This window comes from Oncorhynchus kisutch, linkage group LG6 (assembly GCF_002021735.2).
Source record: "Oncorhynchus kisutch isolate 150728-3 linkage group LG6, Okis_V2, whole genome shotgun sequence".
Lineage (NCBI taxonomy): Eukaryota > Metazoa > Chordata > Actinopteri > Salmoniformes > Salmonidae > Oncorhynchus > Oncorhynchus kisutch.
Window position 1 is genome coordinate 74,318,194 of NC_034179.2, and position 16,122 is coordinate 74,334,315.

The 16,122-nt window shown below is 48.4% G+C and overlaps 1 protein-coding gene across 4 annotated transcripts in view; it reads right to left on the reverse strand.

Annotated features, from left to right (window-relative positions):
• LOC109891973 (collagen alpha-1(V) chain) overlaps positions 1 to 16,122 on the reverse strand; it is a 93,445-nt gene that overhangs the window by 47,958 nt on the left and 29,365 nt on the right. For all 4 annotated transcript variants that reach the window (XM_031827508.1, XM_031827506.1, XM_031827509.1 and 1 more), the window contains 13 exons: positions 15,865 to 15,984; positions 15,602 to 15,721; positions 15,355 to 15,408; positions 15,116 to 15,157; positions 14,478 to 14,540; positions 7,579 to 7,653; positions 6,838 to 6,921; positions 6,669 to 6,725; positions 6,379 to 6,432; positions 2,166 to 2,219; positions 1,877 to 1,930; positions 1,020 to 1,073; positions 792 to 845 (listed from right to left, as the gene is read on the reverse strand). In XM_031827508.1, coding sequence (XP_031683368.1) covers positions 792 to 845; positions 1,020 to 1,073; positions 1,877 to 1,930; positions 2,166 to 2,219; positions 6,379 to 6,432; positions 6,669 to 6,725; positions 6,838 to 6,921; positions 7,579 to 7,653; positions 14,478 to 14,540; positions 15,116 to 15,157; positions 15,355 to 15,408; positions 15,602 to 15,721; positions 15,865 to 15,984 — 885 coding nt within the window. The remainder of the gene's footprint in view (positions 1 to 791; positions 846 to 1,019; positions 1,074 to 1,876; positions 1,931 to 2,165; positions 2,220 to 6,378; positions 6,433 to 6,668; positions 6,726 to 6,837; positions 6,922 to 7,578; positions 7,654 to 14,477; positions 14,541 to 15,115; positions 15,158 to 15,354; positions 15,409 to 15,601; positions 15,722 to 15,864; positions 15,985 to 16,122) is intronic.

The window sequence follows — 16,122 nt, forward strand, 5'->3', positions numbered from 1 at the left end:
ATGTTGGATATGGTTACTTTGCTGAAGGGGATGCTGGGTATGGTTACTTTGGTGAAGGGGATGTTGGGTATGGTTACTTTGCTGAAGGGGATGTTAGGTATGGTTACTTTGCTGAAGGGGTTGTTGGGTATGGTTACTTTGCTGAAGGGGATGCTGGGTATGGTTACGGGTATGGTTACTTTGCTGTATGGTTACTTTGCTGAAGGGGATGCTGGGTGTGGCTACTTTGCTGAACGGGATGTTGGGTATGGTTACTTTGCTGAAGGGGATGTTGGGTATGGTTACTTTGCTGAAGGGGATGTTGAGTATGGTTACTTTGCTGAAGGGGATGTTGGATATGGTTACTTTGCTGAAGGGGATGCTGGGTATGGTTACTTTGCTGAAGGGGATGTTAGGTATGGTTACTTTGCTGAAGGGGTTGTTGGGTATGGTTACTTTGCTGAAGGGGATTGCGGGTTATGGTTACTGGTATGGTTGGGTATGGTTACTTTGCTGAAGGGGATGCTGGATATATTTTGCTGAAGGGGATGCTGGGTATGGTTACTTTGCTGAAGGGGATGTTGGGTATATTTTGCTGAAGGGGATGTTGGGTATGGTTACTTTGCTGAAGGGGATGTTGGGTATATTTTGCTGAAGGGGATGTTGGGTGTGGTTAGCTTTGCTGAAGGGGATGCTGTGTATGGTTACTTTGCTAAAGGGGATGCTTGGTATGGTTACTTTGCTGAAGGGGATGTTGAGTATGGTTACTCCGCAGGACCCTATAGTACATTTATGGTTGTTTTTGTCCTCACCTTTTCTCCTGACTCTCCATCAGGCCCATGTGGTCCAGGCTTCCCTCTCTCCCCCTAGGAGAACATACATGATATACTGTGTAAGGCATATGTAGACTTGATGTTCAATGCCGTTAAACACATCAGCAGTCACAAATTCTTCCCAAACATAAATGCCAAAACATGCACACAGTCTCAGGAGGAGAGAAAGACAGACAGTAGAGACTTGGGTTGCTAGACCTCACTCACTCTGTGGCCCTTGTTTCCTGGGAGACCTGGCAGTCCGTCGAAGCCTCTGTCCCCCTGAGGATAAATAGACCCAAGAGCATGAGATCGAAACATAGTTACAACACAGACACACACACACACAATAGATTGAGATACCTTCCCTATGGACTCTCCCATCTGGCAGTGTGTTATTAGCTCTGACTGGGAACAGCGTGTGAGCGTGCGTGTGTGTGTGAGCGTGTGTGTGTGCGTGTGTGTGTGTGTATGTGTGTGTGTATATGTGTGTGTGTGTGTGTATGTGTATGTGTGTGTGTGTGTGTGTGTGTGTGTGTGTGTGTGTGTGTGTGTGTGTGTGTGTGTGTGTGTGTGTGGTGTGTGTGTGTGTGTGTGTGTGTGTGTGTGTGTGTGTGTGTGTAGTGTCTCTGGCTGGGACTGCGAGCCCAGAGTGTTAGCTGTTCTGTTCTGGAACACTATTCTGACCGATAAAGACACTGCTGTCCTATTTACCAAGCTCTTCCTGCAGCTGTAAACTATTGAATCGCTGGCGTGGTCTATGACTAATAAACTCCGTATTAAAACCTTTGATAGCTCTATGGTTATTTAGCAAGTGAAAATGAAGACTTCATTCGACAATTCCCGTGGAAACATTAATTAGTTTACAATCCTGTTGCTACCTCGATAGAACACATAGTTAATTGGATCAGTCAGATTAACTGCCCGACACAACAATAGTTCTGATCATTCCAAAACAAACTATCCACCATGCAGGTACAGTACACTACACACAAACAAACTTGAACAGCGGAGGTTCTGCCTACACAATTTACTCTGATTTTCACCCACTGCAATGTGATGAGATGTGATTTTAGGGAGCTTACTTTTCCCCCTGTCTCCCCCGGTGCTCCACGCCCTCCATCCGTTCCGGCCCGGCCCTAGGAGAGGACACATACAGAGTAATGTGCCAGGGACACAGCATACCCTAACACTCATAACCTACACACTACCACTGACACTACTGTCAATGAAGGGACAGGCCAGGCGAGAGAGAAAATATATGTTGTAGTAACAGTTGGTTGTATCTGATCAAGGAGTCCAACAACAGTTCAGAACATCTGTATAGAGTTTGTGGAGCATGACGACAATGTCACACAGCTCACTAAGTCTCACCCTCTTTCCTAACTTCCCGTTGAGTCCTGCAGGACCTGGGGTACCACGGGGACCCTGAGAAAGAATAAACAGAGAGAGAGGGGGAGGAGGAGGAGAGAGAGAATAAACAGAGAGAGAGAGGAGGAGGAGGTGTAGGAAGAGAGAGAGAGAATAAACAGAGAGAGAGAGGGGAGGAGGAGGAGAGAGAGAATAAACAGAGAGAGAGGGGGAGGAGAAGGAGGAGAGAGAGAATAGACAGAGAGGGGGGGGGAGGAGGAGGAGAGAGAGAATAGACAGAGAGAGAGGGGGAGGAGGAGGAGGAGGAGAGAGAATAGACAGAGAGAGAGGAGGAAGAGAGAGAATAGACAGAGAGAGGGGTAGGAAGAGGAGAGAGAGAATAGACAGAGAGAGAGGGGGAGGAGGAGGAGGAGGAGGAGGAGGAGGAGGAGGAGGAGGAGGAGGAGGAGGAGGAGGAGGAGGAGGAGGAGGAGGAGGAGGAGGGAGAGAGAGAGAGAGAGAGAGAGAGAGAGAGAGGGGGAGGAGGAGGACAGAGAGAGAATAGACAGAGAGGGGGAGGAGGAGAGAGAGCATAAACAGAGAGAGAGAGGGGTAGGAAAAGGAGAGAGAGAATAGACAGAGAGAGAGGGGGAGGAGGAGAGAGAATAGACAGAGAGAGAGAGGGGGAAGAGAGAGAGAATAGACAGAGAGAGGTGTAGGAAGAGGAGAGAGAGAATAGACAGAGAGAGGTGTAGGAAGAGGAGAGAGAAAATAGACAGAGAGAGAGGGGGAGGAGGAGAGAGAGAATAAACAGAGAGAGAGGGGGAGGAGGAGGAGAGAGAGAGAATAGAACAGAGAGAGGGGGGAGGAGAGAGAGAGAGAATAGACAGAGAGAGGGGAGGAGGAGGAGGAGGAGGAGGAGGAGGAGGAGGAGGAGGAGGAGGAGGAGGAGGAGGAGGAGAGAGAATAGACAGAGAGAGGAGGAGGAGGAGGAGGAGGAGGAGGAGGAGGAGGAGGAGGAGGAGGAGGAGGAGGAGGAGGAGGAGGAGGAGGAGGAATAGACAGAAAGAGGAGGAGGAGGAGGAGGAGGAGGAGGAGGAGGAGGAGGAGGAGGAGGAGGAGGAGGAGGAGGAGGAGGAGGAGGAGGAGGAGGAGGAGGAGGAGGAGAGAATAAACAGGGAGAGAGAGGGGAGGAGGAGGAGGAGAGAGAGAATAAACAGAGAGAGATGGGGAGGAGGAGGAGAAAGAATAGACAGAGAGAGAGAGGAAGAAGAGAGAGAGAATAGACAGAGAGAGGGGTAGGAAGAGGAGAGAGAGAATAGACAGAGAGAGAGGGGGAGGAGGAGAAGAGAGAATAGACAGAGAGGAGGAAGAGAGAGAGAATAGACAGAGAGAGGGAGGAGGAGGAGGAGGAGGAGGAGGAGGAGGAGGAGGAGGAGGAGGAGGAGGAGGAGGAGGAGGAGGAGGAGGAGAGCGAATAGACAGTGAAAGGGGGAGAAGAGGAGGAGGAGAGAGAATAGACAGAGAGAGGAGGAGGAGGAGGAGGAGGAGAGAGAATAGACAGAGAGGGGAGGAGGAGGAGAGAGAGAATAGACAGAGAGGGGGGAGGAGGAGGAGGAGAGGAGAATAGACAGAGAGGGGAGGAGGAGGAGGAGATGGAGAGAATAGACAGAGGGGGAGAGAAGGAGGCGAGAGAATAGACAGAGAGAGGAGGAGGAGGAGGAGGAGGAGGAGGAGGAGGAGGAGGAGGAGGAGGAGGAGGAGGAGGAGGAGGAGGAGGAGGAGGAGGAGGAGGAGGAGGAGAGAGAGAATAGACAGAGAGAAGGGGAGGAGGAGGAGTTGGTGGAGGAGGAGGAGGAGGAGGAGGAGGAGGAGGAGGAGGAGGAGGAGGAGGAGGAGGAGGAGGAGGAGGAGAGATAAACAGGGAGAGAGAGGGGGAGGAGGAAGAGAGAGAGAATAAACAGAGAGAGATGGGGAGGAGGAGGAGAAAGAATAGACAGAGAGAGAGAGAGGAAGAAGAGAGAGAGAATAGACAGAGAGAGGGGTAGGAAGAGGAGAGAGAGAATAGACAGAGAGAGAGGGGGAGGAGGAGAAGAGAGAATAGACAGAGAGAGGGAGGAGGAGGAGGAGGAGGAGGAGGAGGAGGAGGAGGAGGAGGAGGAGGAGGAGGAGGAGGAGGAGGAGGAGGAGAGCGAATAGACAGTGAAAGGGGGAAGAGGAGGAAAGAGAGAGAGAATAGACAGAGAGAGGAGGAGGAGGAGGAGGAGGAGGAGGAGGAGGAGGAGGAGGAGGAGGAGGAGGAGGAGGAGGAGGAGGAGGAGGAGGAGGAGGAGGAGGAGAGAGAATAGACAGAGAGGGGAGGAGGAGGAGAGAGAGAATAGACAGAGAGGGGGGAGGAGGAGGAGGAGAGAGAATAGACAGAGAGGGGAGGAGGAGGAGGAGAGAGAGAAAGAATAGACAGAGGGGGAGAGAAGGAGGCAAGAGAATAGACAGAGAGAGGAGGAGGAGGAGGAGGAGGAGGAGGAGGAGGAGGAGGAGGAGGAGGAGGAGGAGGAGGAGGAGGAGGAGGAGGAGGGAGAGAGAGAGAGAGAGAATAGACAGAGAGAAGGGGAGGAGGAGGAGGAGGAGGAGGAGGAGGAGGAGGAGGAGGAGGAGGAGGAGGAGGAGGAGGAGGAGGAGGAGGAGGAGGAGGAGGAGGAGGAGGAGGGAGAATAGACAGAAAGAGGGGGAGGAGGAGAGAGAGAATAGACAGAGAGGGGAGGAGGAGGAGAGAGAGAATAGACAGAGAGGGGGGGAGGAGGAGGAGGAGGAGAGTGAATAGACAGAGAGTGGAGGAGGAGGAGGAGAGGGAGAGAATAGACATAGAGAGGGGGAGGAGGAGGAGAGAGAAAGAATAGACAGAGGGGGAGGAGGGAGGAGGAGGAGGAGGAGGAGGAGGAGGAGGAGGAGGAGGAGGAGGAGGAGGAGGAGGAGGAGGAGGAGGAGGAGGAGGAGGAGAGAGAGAATAGACAGAGAGAAGGGGAGGAGGAGGAGGAGGAGGAGGAGGAGGAGGAGGAGGAGGAGGAGGAGGAGGAGGAGGAGGAGGAGGAGGAGGAGGAGAGAGAATAAACAGGGAGAGAGAGGGGGAGGAGGAGGAGGAGAGAGAGAATAAACAGAGAGAGATGGGGAGGAGGAGGAGAAAGAATAGACAGAGAGAGAGAGAGAGGAAGAAGAGAGAGAGAATAGACAGAGAGAGGGGTAGGAAGAGGAGAGAGAGAATAGACAGAGAGAGAGGGGGAGGAGGAGAAGAGAGAATAGACAGAGAGGAGGAAGAGAGAGAGAATAGACAGAGAGAGGGAGGAGGAGGAGGAGGAGGAGGAGGAGGAGGAGGAGGAGGAGGAGGAGAGCGAATAGACAGTGAAAGGGGGAAGAGGAGGAAAGAGAGAGAGAATAGACAGAGAGAGGAGGAGGAGGAGGAGGAGGAGGAGGAGGAGGAGGAGCAGGAGCAGGAGGAGGAGGAGGAGGAGGAGGAGGAGAGAGAATAGACAGAGAGGGGAGGAGGAGGAGAGAGAGAGAATAGACAGAGAGGGGGGAGGAGGAGGAGGAGAGAGAATAGACAGAGAGGGGAGGAGGAGGAGGAGATGGAGAGAATAGACAGAGAGGGGGAGGAGGAGGAGAGAGAAAGAATAGACAGAGGGGGAGAGAAGGAGGCGAGAGAATAGACAGAGAGAGGAGGAGGAGGAGGAGGAGGAGGAGGAGGAGGAGGAGGAGGAGGAGGAGGAGGAGGAGGAGGAGGAGGAGGAGGAGGAGGAGGAGGAGGAGGGAGAGAGAGAGAGAGAATAGACAGAGAGAAGGGGAGGAGGAGGAGTTGGTGGAGGAGGAGGAGGAGGAGGAGGAGGAGGAGGAGGAGGAGGAGGAGGAGGAGGAGGAGGAGGAGGAGGAGGGAGAATAGACAGAAAGAGGGGGAGGAGGAGAGAGAGAATAGACAGAGAGGGGAGGAGGAGGAGGAGGAGGAGAGTGAATAGACAGAGAGTGGAGGAGGAGGAGGAGAGGGAGAGAATAGACATAGAGAGGGGGAGGAGGAGGAGAGAGAAAGAAAGAATAGACAGAGGGGGAGAGAAGGAGGAGAGAGATGAAGAGAGAGGGCGTAGGACAGAGAGAGGGACAGAGAGAGAGAGTGAGACCAGCAGGATACATCAAAATCCAAATGGACCTTGACTGCTCTGTGGTAGCAAGTCAAAATAGAATATCCTCTTACCCTGGGGCCATGTTCTCCAGCGTCACCTTTAAGTCCAGAGGGACCAGTAAGACCCTAAACACCGAGAGGAAAGACAGTCAAACCAAACAAGGACATATAAAGAATAGCCTGTTAAGTCACATTAGTGATGATCAGATTTCTGAGTGTTTGTATGTGCATGGAGACAAAAGGGGCTGTGGTCAACGTGGTTGTGGTGGACTGTAGACAGGGGAGTATCTGCCAGGTGTAGATAGAGAATAAGGTAGAATTGAAGATTGTGGCCTTTGGTTTGAACTAGGTGGGTATCCTACCAGTGGGCCGGGTCGCCCTGTAAGACCCAGTGGACCTGGGGGCCCCTTCAACGACATCTGGAATAAACAAGGGTAAGAAGGACATGGTTAGATAAGTTAAGGCTCATTTCTAATGTAAAAGGAGTAATGATGTTCCAGGTTATAGTTGTAATGGACAGGTGGACGTTACCTTGGTCTGCTGCAGGATGGCCTGAGCCTGGGCCTCCTGGGCCGACACCACAGGCCCCTTCTGAGAATCACCACCATGTTGGAACTACACGAGAAAGGGGTAGAGTGATCAACCTAAATACACGCAGTATAAGTCTATGGATATACACGATGTAGATTTCATCTGGCCTCATCAGCATTCAATCTCACAGCTCCATCTAGTGGCTGAGAGCAGTTACTGCCCTCCCTCAGGACAGCTTCACATATGGGGAATCCCAAACCTCCGTTGTCACTTGTTGCTGATGAAACTCTGTGGGTGACTTTCTGAGAGTGGCGAGGAGATCAATAAACCCATCAACTTCTGGACACACTCCTGACTTGAATGATGCAGTTCATGTTCCACATTTAAATAATAAAACAAGCATGAAAGTCAAATGAACAAATCCCTCCTGTCGTTTTACAACATATAAACCTCAGTAAGAGTTAAATATTTAATTTGGAGGAATTTGTGTCAAGTCTCAAAATCAGACATAAACAAATGCAAACAGGTACGCCTCTCCATAATTATCCCCTGCACCATACTGTTCTCTCCCTCAGCGTTTGGACACTTGTGCAAATGGGGGAGGCGCTCGTGAACGCTCAAATTGAAAGGGCAGAGGGGAAGGGAGGGATTTGGGATTCAGCCAGAGTCAATGGGAACTGAACATGAGTGTGTGTTCAGCTGAGGGAAGTTTAAATAAAGAGAGTTTTATCTAATTCTTACTGGTAACATCAGCATGGTTCCTGGAGGACCAGGTATCCCATCAACCCCAGCTAAACCAGGACGTCCTGGAGGACCCTGAGAGAGACAGAGGGAGAGAGAGAGGGAGGGAGAGAGAGAGGGAGAGAGAGAGCGAGGGAGGAGGATTTTAGTCATGACTGTATGAGGGCTTATACAGTAAACAACACAAGTATGTACAATACAGGCCTGTAAACACAAGTATGTACAATACAGGCCTGTAAACACAAGTATGTACATTATAGGCCTGTAAACACAAGTATGTACAGTACAGGCCTGTAAACACAAGTATGTACATTATAGGCCTGTAAACACAAGTATGTACATTATAGGTCTATAAACACAAGTATGTACAGTACAGGCCTGTAAACACAAGTATGTACATTATAGGTCTATAAACACAAGTATGTACATTATAGGTCTATAAACACAAGTATGTACATTATAGACCTGTAAACACAAGTATGTACATTATAGGTCTATAAACACAAGTATGTACAGTACAGGCCTGTAAACACAAGTATGTACATTATAGGTCTATAAACACAAGTATGTACAATACAGGCCTGTAAACACAAGTATGTACATTATAGGCCTGTAAACACAAGTATGTACATTATAGGTCTATAAACACAAGTATGTACATTATAGGTCTATAAACACAAGTATGTACATTATAGACCTGTAAACACAAGTATGTACATTATAGGTCTATAAACACAAGTATGTACAGTACAGGCCTGTAAACACAAGTATGTACATTATAGGTCTATAAACACAAGTATGTACAATACAGGCCTGTAAACACAAGTATGTACATTATAGGCCTGTAAACACAAGTATGTACATTATAGGCCTGTAAACACAAGTATGTACATTATAGGCCTGTAAACACAAGTATGTACATTATAGGCCTGTAAACACAAGTATGTAAATTATAGGCCTATAAACACAAGTATGTACAGTACATGCCTGTAAACACAAGTATGTACATTATAGGCCTGTAAACACAAGTATGTACATTATAGGCCTGTAAACACAAGTATGTACAGTACAGGCCTGTAAACACAAGTATGTACATTATAGGCCTGTAAACACAAGTATGTACATTATAGGCCTGTAAACACAAGTATGTACATTATAGGCCTGTAAACACAAGTATGTACATTATAGGTCTATAAACACAAGTATGTACATTATAGACCTGTAAACACAAGTATGTACATTATAGGCCTGTAAACACAAGTATGTACAGTACAGGCCTGTAAACACAAGTATGTACAGTATAGGCCTGTAAACACAAGTATGTACAGTACAGGCCTGTAAACACAAGTATGTACATTATAGGCCTATAAACACAAGTATGTACAGTACAGGCCTGTAAACACAAGTATGTACAGTACAGGCCTGTAAACACAAGTATGTACAGTACAGGCCTGTAAACACAAGTATGTACAGTACAGGCCTGTAAACACAAGTATGTACAGTATAGGCCTGTAAACACAAGTATGTACAGTACAGGCCTGTAAACACAAGTATGTACATTATAGGCCTATAAACACAAGTATGTACAGTACAGGCCTGTAAACACAAGTATGTACATTATAGGCCTGTAAACACAAGTATGTACATTATAGGCCTATAAACACAAGTATGTACATTATAGACCTGTAAACACAAGTATGTACATTATAGGTCTATAAACACAAGTATGTACAGTACAGGCCTGTAAACACAAGTATGTACATTATAGGCCTATAAACACAAGTATGTACAGTACAGGCCTGTAAACACAAGTATGTACAGTACAGGCCTGTAAACACAAGTATGTACAGTACAGGCCTGTAAACACAAGTATGTACAGTACAGGCCTGTAAACACAAGTATGTACAGTATAGGCCTGTAAACACAAGTATGTACAGTACAGGCCTGTAAACACAAGTATGTACATTATAGGCCTATAAACACAACTATGTACAGTACAGGCCTGTAAACACAAGTATGTACATTATAGGCCTGTAAACACAAGTATGTACATTATAGGCCTATAAACACAAGTATGTACATTATAGACCTGTAAACACAAGTATGTACATTATAGGTCTATAAACACAAGTATGTACAGTATAGGCCTGTAAGTGGGAGTGTTCCAATGTGGACGTATGGCTAAACACATGAGAATGATCCCTGAAATCCAATCTCCGTTAAAACATCTTCTGCTTCAGTTCCAGAGGGCATGTCACTCACTCTTAGGTTCATATCAATTAGCTTGTCTCTAGAGAGGAGGGGAAACAGCTTATGATTTTCTGCTTGATGCCCCTATCAGAAGCCTAATGTACCCATAAGCACCTCATAAAGAATTAGAGGTATGAGCTAATCCCAAACTGTCAATCACCGAGTCTCTCTGCAGCAGAGACAAAGGCCTTTGTCTCAATAGGAACCTTTATTGCAGTATCTGTCACACTGAGAATACTGTTGTATACTGTAAGGCATAACAAACAATGAAGATGAAATACTGTAGACAGGCAGGATTATGGAACACTGTTTATACATTTGTTTCTGATCTGCTTTGAAAGAAGAAAGAGTTTGTTTGATGATCTGATTTGATGTGTTTGATTTGAGGTGAGAAGACCTCCATGTTTTTCTACTACAACAACATGGTTAAAGATCCTTTAGATCACTAGAGACGACTGAGCATCTGTTGGTTTGTGTCTGTGGGACTGAGGCGGTTTTCAAGGAGGGAACACAAAAACACAAAGGCACGCTCACACACACACAGTCCAACAGAGAGAATTAGGTCAAACCCACACATGAGTCATCACCAGTTCTTTAGTCCCTTAAGCCCAGTAAGGTTACGGTCAAGACCACAGTGAGGTCACAGCATCCCCGACCTGTTATGTAGGCTGTGGTCAACCTGTGGTTTCGGTCAAACCCAGAGGACAGTCCCTGTGGACCCTGACTATGGTCACACTGTCCCAGAGGACAGTCCCTGTGGACCCTGACTGTGGTCACACTGTCCCAGAGGACAATCCCTGTGAACCCTGACTATGGTCACACTGTCCCAGAGGACAGTCCCTGTGGACCCTGACTATGGTCACACTGTCCCAGAGGACAGTCCCTGTGGACCCTGACTATGGTCACACTGTCCCAGAGGACAGTCCCTGTGGACCCTGACTGTGGTCACACTGTCCCAGAGGACAGTCCCTGTGGACCCTGACTAGGGTCACACTGTCCCAGAGGACAGTCCCTGTGGACCCTGACTATGGTCACACTGTCCCAGAGGACAGTCTCTGTGGACCCTGACTGTGGTCACACTGTCCCAGAGGACAGTCCCTGTGGACCCTGACTATGGTCACACTGTCCCAGAGGACAGTCCCTGTGGACCCTGACTGTGGTCACACTGTCTCAGAGGACAGTCCCTGTGGACCCTGACTATGGTCACACTGTCCCAGAGGACAGTCCCTGTGGACCCTGACTATGGTCACACTGTCCCAGAGGACAGTCTCTGTGGACCCTGACTGTGGTCACACTGTCCCAGAGGACAGTCCCTGTGGACCCTGACTATGGTCACACTGTCCCAGAGGACAGTCCCTGTGGACCCTGACTGTGGTCACACTGTCTCAGAGGACAGTCCCTGTGGACCCTGACTATGGTCACACTGTCCCAGAGGACAGTCCCTGTGGACCCTGACTATGGTCACACTGTCCCAGAGGACAGTCCCTGTGGACCCTGACTATGGTCACACTGTCCCAGAGGACAGTCCCTGTGGACCCTGACTATGGTCACACTGTCCCAGAGGACAGTCCCTGTGGACCCTGACTATGGTCACACTGTCCCAGAGGACAGTCCCTGTGGACCCTGACTATGGCCACACTGTCCCAGAGGACAGTCCCTGTGGACCCTGACTATGGTCACACTGTCCCAGAGGACAGTCCCTGTGGACCCTGACTATGGTCACACTATGGTCACACTGTCCCAGAGGACAGTCCCTGTGGACCCTGACTATGGTCACACTGTCTCCATGGAGAACAAGAGCACCTCCTCCCAGCTGCCCACTGCACTGAGGCTAGGTAACACGGTCACCACCGATAAATCCATGATTATCGAAAACTTCAATAAGCATTTCTCAACGGCTGGCCATGCCTTCCGCCTGGCTACTCCAACCTCGGCCAACAGCTCCGCCACCCCCGCAGCTCCTCGCCCAAGCCTCTCCAGGTTCTCCTTTACCCAAATCTAGATAGCAGATGTTCTGAAAGAGCTGCAAAACCTGGACCCGTACAAATCAGCTGGGCTTGACAATCTGGGCCCTCTATTTCTGAAACTATCCGCCGCCATTGTCGCAACCCCTATTACCAGCCTGTTCAACCTCTCTTTCATATCGTCTGAGATCCCCAAGGATTGGAAAGCTGCCGCAGTCTTCCCCCTCTTCAAAGGGGGAGACACCCTGGACCCAAACTGTTACAGACCTATATCCATCCTGACCTGCCTATCTAAGGTCTTCGAAAGCCAAGTCAACAAACAGGTCACTGACCATCTCGAATCCCACCGTACCTTCTCCGCTGTGCAATCTGGTTTCCGAGCCGGTCACGGGTGCACCTCAGCCACACTCAAGGTACTAAATGATATCATAACCGCCATCGATAAAAGACAGTACTGTGCAGCCGTCTTCATCGACCTTGCCAAGGCTTTCGACTCTGTCAATCACCATATTCTTATCGGCAGACTCAGTAGCCTCGGTTTTTCGGATGACTGCCTTGCCTGGTTCACCAATTACTTTGCAGACAGAGTTCAGTGTGTCAAATCGGAGGGCATGCTGTCCGGTCCTCTGGCAGTCTCTATGGGGGTGCCACAGGGTTCAATTCTCGGGCCGACTCTTTTCTCTGTATATATCAATGATGTTGCTCTTGCTGCGGGCGATTCCCTGATCCACCTCTACGCAGACGACACCATTCTATATACTTTCGGCCCGTCATTGGACACTGTGCTATCTAACCTCCAAACGAGCTTCAATGCCATACAACACTCCTTCCGTGGCCTCCAACTGCTCTTAAATGCTAGTAAAACCAAATGCATGCTTTTCAACCGATCGCTGCCTGCACCCGCATGCCCGACTAGCATCACCACCCTGAATGGTTCCGACCTTGAATATGTGGACATCTATAAGTACCTAGTTGTCTGGCTAGACTGCAAACTCTCCTTCCAGACTCATATCAAACATCTCCAATCGAAAATCAAATCAAGAGTCGGCTTTCTATTCCGCAACAAAGCCTCCTTCACTCACGCCGCCAAGCTTACCCTAGTAAAACTGACTATCCTACCGATCCTCGACTTCGGCGATGTCATCTACAAAATGGCTTCCAACACTCTACTCAGCAAACTGGATGCAGTCTATCACAGTGCCATCCGTTTTGTCACTAAAGCACCTTATACCACCCACCACTGCGACTTGTATGCTCTAGTCGGCTGGCCCTCGCTACATATTCGTCGCCAGACCCACTGGCTCCAGGTCATCTACAAGTCCATGCTAGGTAAAGCTCCGCCTTATCTCAGTTCACTGGTCACGATGGCAACACCCATCCGTAGCACGCGCTCCAGCAGGTGTATCTCACTGATCATCCCTAAAGCCAACACCTCATTTGGCCGCCTTTCGTTCCAGTACTCTGCTGCCTGTGACTGGAACTAATTGCAAAAATCGCTGAAGTTGGAGACTTTTATCTCCCTCACCAACTTCAAACATCAGCTATCTGAGCAGCTAACCGATCGCTGCAGCTGTACATAGTCTATTGGTAAATAGCCCACCCATTTTCACCTATCTCATCCCCATACTGTTTTTATTTATTTACTTTTCTGCTCTTTTGCACACCAATATCTCTACCTGTACATGACCATCTGATCATTTATCACTCCAGTGTTAATCTGCAAAATTGTAATTATTCGCCTACCTCCTCATGCCTTTTGCACACATATAGACACCCCCTTTTTTTCTACTGTGTTATTGACTTGTTAATTGTTTACTCCATGTGTAACTCTGTGTTGTCTGTTCACACTGCTATGCTTTATCTTGGCCAGGTCGCAGTTGCAAATGAGAACTTGTTCTCAACTAGCCTACCTGGTTAAATAAAGGTGAAATAAATAAAAAATACTGTCACAGAGAACAGTCCCTGTGGACCCTGACTGTGGTCATACTGTCCCAGAGGACAGTCCCTGTGGACCCTGACTGTGGTCATACTGTCCCAGAGGACAGTCCCTGTGGACCCTGACTGTGGTCATACTGTCCCAGAGGACAGTCCCTGTGAACCCTGACTGTGGTCATACTGTCCCAGAGGACAGTCCCTGTGAACCCTGACTGTGGTCCCAAAGTCCCAGAGGACAGTCCCTGTGGACCCTGACTGTGTTCATACTGTCCCAGAGGACAGTCCCTGTGGACCCTGACTATGGTCACACTGTTCCAGAGGACAGTCCCTGTGGACCCTGACTATGGTCACACTGTCCCAGAGAACAGTCCCTGTGGACCCTGACTATGGTCACACTGTCCCAGAGGACAGTCCCTGTGGACCCTGACTGTGGTCATACTGTCCCAGAGGACAGTCCCTGTGAACCCTGACTGTGGTCACAAAGTCCCAGAGGACAGTCCCTGTGGACCCTGACTATGGTCACACTGTCCCAGAGGACAGTCCCTGTGGACCCTGACTATGGTCACACTGTCCCAGAGGACAGTCCCTGTGGACCCTGACTATGGTCACACTGTCCCAGAGGACAGTCTCTGTGGACCCTGACTGTGGTCACACTGTCCCAGAGGACAGTCCCTGTGGACCCTGACTGTGGTCACACTGTCCCAGAGGACAGTCCACTATGGGTCAATACTCCACTGGGAGGATACTCACCAAATCACCTGGGTCTCCACTGGGTCCTCGGGGGCCCATTGGTCCTTGTCCACCTGGAATACCCTGGAAAATAAACACACAGTCAATCAGCACTGGTCCATAGTATCAATATGGGCAAAACAATGGAGTAAAAGAGCAATGTAGTATCAACGTAGCATCAATGTAGTATCAATGTAGTTTAAATGTAATATCAATGTAGTTCCAATGTAGTATCACTGTAGTTTCAATGTAGTATCAATGTAGTATCAATGTAGTTTCAATGTAGTATCAATGTAGTTTAAATGTAGTTTCAATGTAATATCAATGTAGTTCCAATGTAGTATCACTGTAGTTTCAATGTAGTATCAATGTAGTATCAATGTAGTTTCAATGTAGTATCAATGTAGTTTCAACGTAGTTTCAATGTAGTATCAATGTAGTTCCAATGTAGTATCAATGTAGTTTCAATGTAGTTTCAATGTAGTATCAATGTAGTTTCAATGTAGTATCAATGTAGTTTCAATGTAGTTTCAACGTAGTTTCAATGCAGTATCAATGTAGTTTCAATGTAGTATCAATGTAGTATCAATGTAGTTTCAATGTAGTATCAATGTAGTATCAATGTAATGTGATGTAGTGGTAATGAGCAGGGGTCTTACCTCTGGTCCTGGGGGGCCGACTGCTCCCTCCACCAGTGTACCCTTCACAACATCACAGAGATATGACAATGACATATAAACACATTCAGTACATACCAGAGATATTTCAACATAAATACTCCATATAGTCTTTATAGAGTCATAAAGATTACATGAACAAAACACCGACAAATCCTAAAATCTTAAGGGCCTAAAATTGATTTCCATGACCAATATTCTGTCTGAATACTCAAGCTCACCGGTTCAAAGATGGCAGGCTCTCCCTTCTCTCCTTTCAGTGCTCTACCACTGGCCTGAGGCAGAGACAGACACAGACAGACACAGACGGACACAGACGGACACAGACAGACACAGACGGACAGACACATGAACAGACGTGTTAGGTGATTGATGACCTACTGTGTGTACAGCAGTTGTAGGTCATGTACAGCAGTCTCAGCAGTCTCTGAGTGAATACAGTTGAACTGACTGATTGATGAGGCCTACCTCTCCATCCCAGGTATCAGCCCCCTCTCTCTCTGCAAAGCCATATCCGTCCTCGTACATCTCATACTCTTCATACTCCTGGTTCTCTGTCTCGTTACTTATGTCCTCGTACTCTACAGCCTACGAGTCCACACAACATGCAGGTAAATCACATGATCCAATGACCACATTAATAACTGAGCTGCTACTGAACATGACAGTGGTACTAAAACCCAGCTTCACCGTATGAACATACAGTGTATAAAAATCTCAATTCAACTGACCTCGTACTCGCTGATATTGGGACCCACTGTTACCATGGAGACAGCAAGGTCATCGTACAGGTCGCCGTAGAAGTTGTCGTCGAGCTCCTCCACCTGGGACTTTTGGTCCAGCCTCTCCTCCTGCACAAGGCCAGTGCGTTTAAGGTCAGAACCATGGTAACAGAAACCATGGAGACACTGGGCAACATTATGGTCTGTCTTTCTGTCTTCCCATTCCACTGAGTTTGCCCAGCGCTTCCATTTTACACAGCCTATCAC